This window comes from Leiobunum rupestre, chromosome 8 (assembly GCF_980474605.1).
Source record: "Leiobunum rupestre chromosome 8, qqLeiRupe1.1.hap1, whole genome shotgun sequence".
Taxonomy (NCBI): domain Eukaryota; kingdom Metazoa; phylum Arthropoda; class Arachnida; order Opiliones; family Sclerosomatidae; genus Leiobunum; species Leiobunum rupestre.
In genome coordinates this window covers 22,600,853-22,614,108 of record NC_143391.1, presented here as the reverse complement: position 1 = coordinate 22,614,108, position 13,256 = coordinate 22,600,853, and the positions used below count along the sequence as shown (strand labels likewise).

Here is a 13,256-nt window from a genome sequence, read left to right as displayed (position 1 = left end):
TTATTATAAAACCGTGTTCGCAATAACGGTATCATAAAACTTAGTTGAAAACAATTACTATAATAACTAAGAAAAATACTAAGCCTAGTCTAACACAGACGCCAAATTTCTAGCATCTTTCTTCTTTACGGGATAATTTGTCCTTCGAGATTGAACTTTTGAAAGATTTAACAAACCGGACTAGACGTTACAAAAGGAAATGTTTCTTACGAACTCAAGAACCAAGTCAAATTATTGCGTTATAACAATATATTTATTTAATCGTACACATGACACTAAAAAACATTCTACAAAGAACCACCACCTCGTTTTTCACATTCCACCAAGGGCAGTATCTTTATTTTCTTCCTAAATAAAATATCGCGAATATGTGTTTCATTCGGTCAGTATTACGGAGTTACCTAAGAAGACATTTAACGTAGAAAACAGACGAACAGGATGTCCGAAGAACGTTTCGGGACGCGTTACGCGTAAAAACTTTCCTCAACGAATTAAAGAAGGGGGATTTGATCATACGAGCGTTGCGTGATGGTCATAATGTCAGTAACGTGATTTCGGCATAGAATGAAGAGTCTTTATCATTTTAATGGCAGACGCAAAGCGTGAGCCGACCAAGGTAAAAAGATAAACGCCAGGGAGGAGACTCGTCAACGGAAACGCCATTAAAAAACAACAACCACCAAAACGACAAAGATAACAAAAAATTGCAAAGACGCAGCCTTAAGACGAATGAAGCGTCTGTCGCCATCGAAGCCAGCGGGCGACGTACAAATGAAACGCGAATTATAAAAAATGGATTTGTCAAAAACAAATTAACGAGTCATTCCTCTTTTTATAATTATTTATGCCGTTGAAAATGCAATGCATCAAATCATTAACGCTAAATTGTAAGCACTAGGCAGTTCGCCGTCTTATTTTTAAAGTTATTCGCTATGTAAGTAAGTCGAGGTCGATTGGAAGCTACGAACAGACTTAACCCGATTATCTACCTAAAAACGAAACTGTCCCGTTATGTCGTCACGAGTAATCGTGGAGATCGTCACGGATGTAGTTTTTGATAATTTATTCATTAATTAATAAGTCGTAAATGAATAACTCGAAATTCTCGTTTTTTATAATGTCCGGAATAGCGTTTTTCTGACAAGTACATGTATTAGGAATTATGGATGACGCGTTAGCGACAACGTGTTAACGAGGAAACCGTACGTGTAACGAGGATTAAGTACGGATAAAGCGACACGATAAGGCCCTATAATCTCACCCGCAGTTAATCCGGCGAAATTCGCAAGAACTATCGTAAATCAATCCGTCGGAAGCGCAGACGGGATCCAAGAGATAAGGGCAAGCCCTGGGGCAGTTCTTATCGTTACCGTCTTCCAACGCATCATCTTGGACGCCATTTTCACTCGATTTGCATACATTCCAATCTTTGGCTTCGCTTACGCTAAATAGCGAAAGAAAAACTGTATAAAAAATTGAACAACGTTCGAAGGCGTTTTCAACAAAATGACGAGGGTGGAAATAAGAATCTTCTCTTATATAATAGCAATTTCAATTTTAAATCTTTTTTTTTCTTATCGTGTATATACTATTTTTTACGTAACACCCACGTTTTAAGACAAAGATGTAGTTAAAACCTTTAATGGAGAGGCAAAGTACTTAGAAACAAGATAGGCTATAGGGTTATCTTAGATTCTCATCCTTAACAACGTCAAAGCCACTAAATTTTTTCAAATTTTGTACGTTACGTTATAGGGACTATATAGCCGCGTAAAAGATTGGTAAAGTACACCCACAACAACTGTATTAAATTAAATCAGTTACCGAAATGGAATTGTCGACGAAACAGAAATAACGCGAGTACATATTTTGCGAGCGGATGGGAGAGAAAACACCCAAAAATATAATTTATATTTTCAGGTCAAGATGAACGTTTAAGAACGAGAATGTAAAAGCTAAGATACCAAACTTACTATTTATAGAGTTAATTATTCGAGTGAAGCGAAGGGGAGGACAAGTTTAATTACCCCGCGTTCTTTAACAGACAAGGGTTCTGATATATTTGACCATCCTCTCCGCAGGTGGCGTCGTAGGCGTCCGGGCACAAATGGCTCTTGACCGAAAAAACGCCTATTCAGTCAGCATTCCCCACCGAGAAGAAAACGAACAATGAACCAGAGGGACGGGTTGAAATCATAAATACAATCTCGTATATAAAAGCAAATTAAAAAATATATTAAAAGTCACAAACCAGATAAAATTAGAACGCAAACAACAAGTAGCGACTTCATAATAAACTACACAAAGCTACTTTCTGAAACGGAGCAACTTTAGCATATGCGATATACGGACGATTTTTATCGGCTGCGGGTACAACGAAGAGTTGAAATCGTGTTTTTACGATGTGTATTTTTATCTGCTTTGGCTCGTATAAACGCGAAAATGTTACGCAATGAAAAAAACCACGATCTGGATAATACCGGTAGTCCGTCACCGTTTAAAATAAATCAAGCATCCACACAAATTTAATCCGTGGTTTGCGGGAAAATGTTTTCGGAATGTTAAATTTATGCAAATTCTTAGCGCTTTTATTAGGAAGAGTATACAGAATTCCGGTTTTAAAGAAGAGGAGCGTCTTTCCCCCAAAATAAGCGAACACGCGTAACGAGGATAAATAAAAACCAGATCATTTGGAATAGTCGCTACGTGTATCAGATTGTCTTTTATTTCGAAACAATGAAATTGTAGGAACACCCTAAGACTGTCTCTTTCAAGCAAAGAAAGGGTCAAATTTTTTATACAGACTGGGACTATTTAGCCGAGCAAGAGAGCACTATACTAGTAGCGGCAGCGATCGGAAAACATACTTGTGGGGGCCCGGGCCATTATTTTTACTAAACAATTTAGATACATAAAACTTAAGGAAGAAAATGTATAGCTCTAAATCTTTAATGCCATATTTTTAAAAAGTGTTCTTTCTAATACGTTATGTAGATGATTGGATAAAACAGGGTACACGACGACGCGATTTTCTGTTTGGACCGAGGGGCTAACCACTTCCTCAAATTCTGTACACCCATTACAGCGAGTACAGCCTTTGGTAGTGCTAAATCTGTAATCGATTACTAAATCACTTTAGTACAGTCAAAGCTAGGGGCTTGTACAACGATTACGGATAGTGATCAGGCTTGGACGAATCTATCTGAATTTTTTTTTATGCTTATTCCACCTTAATGTTACCGCATTCTTCAGTGTTAAAATAACTTCTGTAAAAAAACTGAACTAGAACAGTGAAGTTAAAAACCTTTCACTGGTGCCGATTTATCCTCAATTTAATTTCTTTGGGGGCTCTGCCCCTGTCATGTTTTTCCCTGTGGGGGCTCGAGCCCCGGAGCCCCCCAAGGGATCGCCACCACTGCAGACTCGATAGCTAACGCTAGATTTCGCCAAATATAAACTAACGTATTTTTAAGAAACTTAAATATAACATTTATGTGTAGATTGGAACTTCTAAAATATTTAATTTTGTACATAATTAGCTTTTTAAATTTTAACAGAACTAACAACGATAAGTTCTGATAAAATAGGACAGTATATGAGTTTATCGCGTTGACTGATAGGCGGTTATATGTTATCTGAAAAGGCTATTAGATGAATTCGTGTAAAAAAATTTCTTATTTTATACGGAGCATCTTCATCGTAAGTATAGGACCAAAGTGTAGTACTCTTTTCCCATCAAAAAAATGGACGAAAAAATAAATGTTTTGAAATTTAATAATAAGCTTCTTCGTCATTTGACTAACAAGGAGAGTACCCGAGGTGTTTATTGCCGATTTAGTTCATAGTCGGCCGTAATGTGGACCTATATGAGATATGAAATTTCCCAAAAGGAAACGTTGCACTACCCATTCGATTTGCCATGGCAACCGAAAATGTTTTTGACCACTAACAACCAAAATAAGATTTTTCCCTTATTTTACCCAAAATTTGTTACAAATTTACCCTAAAAATGTTTCAATTTACCCAAACTTGATGAAATTTACCTAAATGTGGTCCAAATTACACATTTCGTGATTTTCAAAATTTTTCAAAATTTTCGTGGCTAGGACCCTGTGAAACCGAGAAAATCCCATGCTTTTTTAAATGGAGATTTTATCGTTTTAAGTGATCAAAAACATTTTCGGTTGCTATAGCAAAACGAATGGGTAGTGCAACGTCTCCTTTTGGGAAATTTCATATCTCATATAGGTCTACATTACGCCCGACTTTGAACAAAATCGGCAATAAACACCTCGGGTACTCTCCTTGTAAGATCAAAGGGTAAAATTGGATCGATCTTCGCTATAGTTATATAGATTCAACTAAATCCCATTCAAAACAATACACTTTAAATTTAATTTGAAATAGCGTTGGAGGAATGATCGAGGACGTCAAACTACTCGTTGATACGCTGAACCCCGTGTGTAAATGACCGACAAAACAAATTCGATTTAGCTTCGCGGACATTAGGGCGTTTTAAAGTCGTTGTAAGAATTAATCCACCTTTTAAAAAAATGGGAAACCATAAAAAACCACGAAATTAAGAGTGAATGCTTCCGATAGAATCGGCTTAAAAAGAGAGGAAAAAGTGGGATGAACCCAGAAAAAGAAGTACACAATCGAAAGTGGGACGGAGCTGTGGGCCAGTTATGAGAAACGACGAAAAAATGTGGGTTAAGAAAACAAGAATGGCAAAAACACGATTTTCTCCCGACGTTATCAAAAAACGCAGAAATGTCGCGATATTGCGTTATGTGTCGAGAATTAAAAACCGAAAGCAGATTTATCAAGCGAGCGTACCCCCTTCCCGTTACGGAAAACTTAGGCTACAAAAAGCGTTGCCCAAACAGGTATGAAAAACACCGAAAAGTACATAATGCGATAAAGGGATGAGATACGAGACCTTGGAAAGGTTATTTAAATACGAGAATGCTACTATTGTTTCGCCTCCAACAAGAACGATATTGTTCGCGCTACTCCGTCTAATCAGATTTACTAAATTCCCCGCAAAAACGAAAGCGGTGAAACTGGAGGCGATGGACTGATAATCTCGTACGAACTCAGCCGTCAACCGCAAATTCCAAACTGATCCTCGGCTTCCGTAATAAATACTTAGTAGCGGTAACGTTTGGGATACGCGACCCGCGTCAGTACCTTCAAAAAGAAGTCTATCTTAGATCACTATGGTATTTCGAAAACTAGTAATATTAGCTAAAAGGAAATCTAGCGAGCGGGTGTGTCGGGATAGGGATCTCCCCCAAACTGAATTCCAGCCCGCCTTTTCTAGAACTATCAGTTTACCCGCGATCAACCGTCAGAATGGAAGTCAGATAAAAATAGAGTATATTCCGGTAATGGAGAATAACGGGATTCTTATCAAAGCTCTTTTCTTCTTTGTATGAGAAGAAAAAAGAACATCATACCGGAAAGACTATACTATAATCGGGTTTTTTATTTATTCATCAACAAGCGAAACGTGCTCGTATACATTTTCGGTTATGCAAATTTGAAACTAATACTTCGAAGAATGGGGTATTTTTTTAGCAATAAAGTTAGACCCCCATTTATAGAAATGACCTATTTACGTATTCGAAAAAAGCGGTCGAAATCGATGGAGGGGGAATTGGATGTCGAAGAAATTGAAAAGAAATATACGTATAAATTAGAACTACAATAACATTTTTTTCAACGCGTTTTTGAAAAAGCGACTATCGAAATCCGCTCCGAGAGACAAACTAGATCTTCATTATTTTATCTTTTTTACGCTTTATCGGAACTGTCATTAATTAAAGCGCTGATTGGGAATCGCTTATTTAAAAAACGCGCGAATTTGTTACGTGAGGCAAATTCGATTAGCCGTTTTGTCGTCGTTCGTGCCTTCAAGAGAGCCACGCACGCGGCCGAGTTTATAATATATACCGAATGGTATTATGGGATAGAAGAAAAAATTAAACGCCTTCTTTCAATAAAATCATTGACACGTAGTTTCTAGCTTTCAATATTAACGAGGGAGTCACACCCACTCCGAAGAAAGATACGACTTCAATTCTTTTGATATCTGTTACGCGCAAAAAGGGATCGTGCCCTCTTAAGCTATACCACGAACCCCACCCGCAACTTCGAAACGTCGTTCGTAAAGCTATAATGTATACGATACGTGGTCGCGTATCGCGTTCCAATGTAGTATTATAAGATAGCTTTGTCGAAGCTATACAGTATCGAAAGTCTACGTTATATGTTTAACCCTAAACCCAGTTTTTGCGACACTTCTTAACTCCAAGTGATAAAGATTACAATCGAAACTGACAGTACTTTAGGCTGGTATTACTGACCCTCCATTTAAAGTTACTGAAATATTTTTTTAAGCGAAGGTTAGCCGGAAACTGAACTACAACACGACTAAACGCGTAAGAAAAGAAAATGGTTTTCTCCTACTGATCTAAATATTTGGATAGAATTCGTTTCTATCGTAAAGAGAAATGACTTTTTGGGGTTGAGTCGGTTAAGGTGCGATTCGAAAACGTACTTATTCCATTTTTTTTAATTAACAACCGAGTCTTACGAACTCGTTTCTCTTTAATTAAAGGGAGAGGTGGGTGATGATGAGCTATTAAATTATTCAAAGGAATTCCAGGCCGGCCACCGCCAAAGATTCGCGGGGAATAGAATTGAACGCGGTTCCTTTTCGGCGAATTGAAACTTTTGTAGTCCGTTCCTATTATCTCGGCACTTTCGCTCTCGCCGCTAAGCCTTTCTAGCCTATTCTTCACGATTCGAAAACTGTTTTACAAAAGCATCTTTCACTCTCCCTTTTTGGACGATTGGGCGCGCGAGGCGTATCTGATTCGGATGTATAATAATTGTTCGTTAAGGTCTAGGCTATCCCGCTGCGCTGATTTTGATTTCTCATCCACCGCCGCCGGAACAATCGAATCAACGATAATCGCTCACGCCACCCGCCTTCCCCCGACCGTATCATTATAAAACGAAATTGCCTTCAATCGATTACTCAGTGGAAATAATCGTTCTCAAACATCGATCGATCGTAACGCCCGGGCTGTGAACTGCATTAATTAAACGATATACTTTTCACAATTTCTAATTGAGATTTTTTTTCATTTGTTGATTAAAGAAAATAGAACACGCCCTTATTGAAAATTTTCGTAACTTTCTAAGCTGATTTTTTTATTTTGTATTTATCTGAGGAAAGTGTTTACGTTTCTTAATCGTTGCATTTTTTAAAAATCTAAAATTGGGGTAACGTTAGTTCATGTAAATTTGGTTGTGGACGTCTCCATATTGTACAAACTATCACGGGAAACACCGCCCTCACCATTTAATTTGATATTTAATACGATAATGTAACAATTTCCAGAATATACAAATAATATAAATGAAATAATAACGCAAACATTGAGATATCGTTATTTAAATGCATACATTGGTTGGTTTTAGAAATGTTAAGTCTATACACATTGCCGTTTATAATTTAAAGTGGATAGAAAATAAGTTACGATTTGTTTTAACATAACCATAGGTCAGCAACCCTTTTGGTCTCCAGTCTCCGTTCCTCCAGTCTCCACTGGAAGGTTGGGCCTCCAGTTTCCCGGTATCCAGGTCTCGAATCTCCATCCCGACTAGATGCCTCCAGTCTCTATAGAAATCGCGGATCTCCGGTCTCGGAGACTGAAACTGGAGGCCGGAGTCGTCGATGTATAGTTGGCAACACTTTTGGTCTCCATTCTCCGGTAATCCAGTCTCCACTGGAAGGTTGAGCCTCCAGTCTCCATCCCGACTAGAGGCCTTCAGTCTCCATAGAAATCGCGGGTCTCCGGTCTTGGAGACTGAAACTGGAGGCCGGAACCGCCGATGTATGAACGTAACTAGCGCCAATCACCCCTATCATAAGTCTATAATATTGTTTCATAAGTTTTTCACTTTGGGGAATATTTTACTGCGAGCTAGTAACGGAGTGACGTCATCACAAGAAGAAAATCTCCCCCTAGCGAGGCGCGGTCAAAGGCTACGTGTGACGCGTTAGCAAGCGGACGCCAAACGGCGACGAAGCCCGAAATGCAGTCTGTCTTGTGAATAGCTCTCAGTATAACTTTTGCATGTGAAGAAAGGAAGTGTCAAACTTATGTACAATATTATACATTTATGCTCCTATTTTATGTTAAATCTCGTAGCAGTAATGTTAAATTCGTTTATTCACCCTAAATATGGAACTTCATACTCTCTTTAACCTAGGAGCAACAAACACAACACCCCACAGTCCACACAAGGAGAACGCAACCCGTCAAAAGTCGTGGATTTTCTTGCGTACGTTTTTCATTGGTTGGACGCTTTAGCGCCTGCTGCCATCGGAAGGGGAAAATTCGGAAATTGTCTTCCCCCCCGCCCGTAAAACGTTCATCGTAAAGGCTCGTGACGCTCGTCCAATGAAATTCGTACACAACCCTTCGTTAGCGTGTTTAAAGGCTAGCTGCGTTCTCCTTGTGTTTGTTGCTCCTAGCTTTAACTATCGTAATATCTTTAGATATCTATCTTAACTTTAAAACATTTCAAGTAAACCCACGAAAAAAACGTGCCAATATTCTATCATTATAAAGAGATATACACATCCTGCAATTAATGTGGCTAACGACGTAAAAAGAAACATTCTTTTCCGTGTGAAATTCTCGATAAAAAAGCTTCGCAATCCAATAGGAAAGCGCTGGACCCTTGATAATCACAATATACGTAAATATTACTCGGAAGGCGCGCGGGGACCCTGAAATTGACGAAAACCGGAGATGAGTCACGTCGTAACGTCGCCAATTTCGCTATAAGCGAAGGAAAGAATTTCAAACGAATTTACTTTTAAAAATATCTAATTCCCTATACGCGGAGGTATATCGAAAATTCCTCAAAGAACATTAATAATATATGAATTCCTTCAGTCATTTGACGCGTGGTTGCGACACGCGGGGATGGTACACATGCGTCCGGCACGACGCCTAATGACGCCCTTCGAAAATTCAAGACGCCTTTTACCGAAACGCGCTATTAACGCGAACGTGTCTCACATCTTAACAATAGGCGCTAAATTGAAGGTCTAATGTCAGATGAAAAACCCGGATCGTTCTTTCATTGTTCAATTAGACTCTGCATTTGAAGTAAACACGCGATCACCCCCGATACCCCCCTCCTCCTCATCTGGATTTCCGCCGCCTGTTTGCGGAACAGACTTCACCCTTCGCAAACACAATCGCCATTATGTAAGCGGACGAAATGCGACTTAATTCGTGAAGAAATTAAAGGCAGCGATATCAATTGTAAAGCGGGTATTTTTTGGAGGAAAAGAGAATAAAGAGATTCGCCAAATCACGATTTCCTCTCGCTGCCGGCCGTTTCATCCTTAATGATACCCTTCGCCGCAACAAACATTGTAAAGACACACGGTCGTCGAAAGAGTTAAAATGATTCAATCTCGAGTTTAAGGTCGCCTATTTTTACAGACTTTTTTGGCCAAAGGGTGTTGGCTCGCGAACACCCTTCGAGATGTTCTCTTCGCGATGGAATCTAGGTCTCACTCAGATATACTCATCTTACAAGTTGCATCCATGTTTAAAAAAAACACAAATAAATTTAAAGTTTAATTTTTCCCAGAGACGAATGTCCTTGAAGATATCCACTTTGAAAGTTTCAAAGGAACGCGTTTAAATACGTAGGTTTATTCCGTATCAATTCTTAACAAACGTCTCTTGATTTTGAGAAATCACCAGAGATAAAAAGTCGTTCAAATAAAAATTGTAATTGAAAATTATTTATCCTCCGAGAGCTTTGAATAAAAAGGATGGTGGAAAAGTTGTACCGGATCGAAACTTGATCTCCCGTATTAATTAACGTTAGGAGACAGACATTTAGGGACAACGCGTTAGCGGCGCGTTGATGCCAGACGATTAGCCGGGAGCCCACAACTGTCATGTGGGATCTCACCGTAGAACCTTCGTATTAAACAAACGACCTTGCTACGGAATATTGGAAGTTACCGTTACGTGTCTACGGAACACGCAAAATTTCCTCTACCACCACCGTTTACTATCCACATAGCAATTTTATTAAAATGGAGAGTAAGGTACAGTTTTCGTCGTTGGCTTAAACGAGGTTTAATTAAGTGAATTGTCAACGTACGCTAGGGCTAAGTAGTTAAACGCGAAGAACCAAGCCCAAATAGTCCGTCCTTGACTCACGCCGTTTTAGCTGTTAAGAGGGAACTTTTTAAAATCAGTTGTGTGGCTACTATGAAAGATTTATTAAAAAATACGACCGTAAATTTTTCCGCGAACCGGCTCGACTAGGAGCTAAACGTACATTCCTGTTATTTCGCCGTTGAAGCGAAATACACACTGATTATGATTTAAAAGCGTTACTTTTAAAACCAGATCAAGGAGTCTCCATTAATATACGAAGCAACAACGTGAATCATACCTTAATCGCTTAGAGATTTATAAAAATGGCCGTTTTTGTTTTAAAAAGGGGTCTCTCTTATGAATTAGGAGGAAAATATAAAACTCATTTCGAAGTGACGGTTTCGCGATCCTCCGGGAAATTTCCAAGTTATCCATTGAATAAACGCGTCGGGTCAGTTGGTCAAACGGTAGAAAAATAATCGACAAATGAATGTTTAAGCGCGTATAAAGTAAAAGCGAAAAAAGTAGTCGACGTAACGGGGTGGAAACGATCATTAGCCAAACTGATTCCCTATTGATTTGATAAAATGGGTCAAAATAAAAATTGACGATGACGTTTAATTCATCCTCGCGAGAAAGCGCCGAAAAAAATGTTTTTACATATTTCTTTTGGTTCAATAATAAATCGAAGGAAACATTTTCCAATTATTAAGCGGGTAGTTTTAAAAAGTCACCTAAATTATCAATTATTTCGGTTGGGATAGGAGCGGTTAGTTCCACTATATGCCGAGAAATTTCTGAGATTTAAACGTAATTACCATGATATATTTTCCGCCCACATGGTACAGAATATACAATTAATTTAAACCAGAAAAGAAATTGCTACGCGTCGTAATGTCCAACATAATTAATATTAAAGTTCGCGCGTTATTCGGTAGAAAATTTACGACTAAAAAAGCATTACGTAAAACCTACACGACCAATTCGAGATAAAATTAAATCTACAAAGGTAATTAAGAGAATAAGCCATCTTTTCTTCACGCGGCTCAATAAATAACAGGATATCGTCAACAAATTTGAATTTAATCGAGCTAATTGCATATTCTGGCGGGTATACACGAAGGCAATGTCAAAAATTGTAAAATCTCATTACATAGAATCGTGAAATGAAATTCTCGGGAGGGGAGGCGAGAGAGAAAGGGCCTTCGGTTAAAATCTGTCAGGGTGTTTCGACTTTGCAGAAAAAGGCAAGGTTTTTACCTGCCTGCAATAAAAAGCAAAAGCACTTTCTTTTCATTTTCTTTTTAATATATCATTTTTACACATTATTGGTCGAGGGGGACGGAGGAAATCCACGTCGGGGGGGGGGGGGCTGAGAGAGTGATTCAAAAAGGGAAATAAAAGGTAGAATATTTAAAGGTGGGGGTCGACCATGTTCTAGATGCTTAAGCGGTAGATAGTATACGTAACTGGAGGGGTGACGTGAGAGACCATGCTAAAGGGGCCAACATTTTCATACCGATCGCCACTCGAGAAAGACAGAATTCGCGCGCTCCTTCGAGCGATTTCTCTCAAAAAAGCGAACTTAGAATAGAGGAGGGGCGCTAAGATTTTTACGAGAAGACAATTTCGCGTCAAATCCAGCTTCACTTATAGGTTCGCGCTTCGTTGGCTCGCGAAAAGAATAATTTCGAAGCTCGATAATTTTTTCCCAAAAATCGTAACATTATTAACCGGGGAAGCGAGTAACCCATTCCCAAACGCGACTAGGAAAAAGTACTCAGTGAAAGAAAAAACTAACGTATTAGTATTAAAGTGCGGGAACGATGGCAACTACGGAGTTGCGGATCGTCTTCGGACTAGCTATTGTTTTCGGAGCTTTTGTCTTGACATACTCAGGTAAGAGACATTGTCATTTATGTATATCCCTATTCGGCTGCCCCATGGCAAAACCTTTAAACCAACAAATTTAGGAAAAATTTGATTTTTACGCATCTGTATTACTAAGGCATGCACAAAAGTACTGTAAAAGTTTCAGGTAAAAGTCGTAAATATTTAACTATTTATGACTTAAAAATGGTTTTGGATTTTATAATTTTCGCATTAAAAACCACGTTAAAATCTTTTAACTTAGGTTTTGAAAAAGGCAAATATCTCAAAATTACGATCGTGTTGGTTAAAAGGTTTTGCCATGGGACAGCCGAATTGTCTTTCGAGGTTTAAAATTTCTTATATTAAATCGGGTAAATATGCCCACTCACCGGGGTTTCATTTTATATTAGACATCGTAACTAAGCCACTCAAAGGGGTTTATAATCACGAAAATACAGTTGAAATATTTCAAAATGTCAAAAAATAAATTCCACGACTTGATTGTCAAGCGTAGCTAACAAGGAGACTACCCGAGGTGTTACGCACCGATTTTGTTCAAACTCGGGGGATTGGTAGACCTTCATGTAACTTGAAAAATCCTAAAGGGATTTTATTCAATGGGCAACGGTTTTGCCATGGCAACGAAAAATGTTTTGGACAACATAAAATAACATGGGATTTTGACCGATTTCCCTGTGAAAATAATTTAAAAAATTGATAAAAATGTGACCAATTTTGATTTTTTTCGTCAATTTTTATCAATTGTTTTTATAATTTTGGTATTTTAATTTTTTTTCAATTTTGTAAAATGTTTGGAAAAGGTCAAAATCCCATGTTATTTTCAATGGGAAAATTTCCATTTTAAGTTGTCAAAAACATTTTTCGTTGCCATGGCAAAACCGTTGCCCATTGAATAGAATCCCTTTATGATTTTTCAAGTTACATGAAGGTCTACCAATGCCCCGAGTTTGAACAAAATCGGTGTGTAGCACCTCGGGTAGTCTCATTGTAAGTGTAGTTTATCAGATGAGATAAAATGTGACAAATGATGGTGTATAACTTCTTAAAAAATGTATTTATAAAATATTTAAACCATTGTTTTTGCGACCCGTTAGATATTGTTTGTTTGTCCCTTTTCAAATAGAAAAACAGGAAAAGATGTCAAATGCG

At 38.3% G+C, this 13,256-nt stretch overlaps 1 protein-coding gene across 1 annotated transcript; it reads right to left on the bottom strand.

Annotated features, from left to right (window-relative positions):
• Nucleotides 1-231: 231 nt before the first annotated feature.
• LOC149932765 (thrombin inhibitor rhodniin-like) lies at nt 232-2,375 on the bottom strand. The gene is made up of 4 exons (XM_090157039.1): nt 2,252-2,375; nt 2,028-2,130; nt 1,262-1,444; nt 232-348 (listed from the first exon to the last, which is right to left on the bottom strand). Exons 1-4 carry the CDS (start codon nt 2,289-2,291, stop codon nt 288-290), a joined length of 387 nt encoding a protein of 128 aa, XP_090013165.1. The 5' UTR covers nt 2,292-2,375; the 3' UTR covers nt 232-287.
• Nucleotides 2,376-13,256: the final 10,881 nt, after the last annotated feature.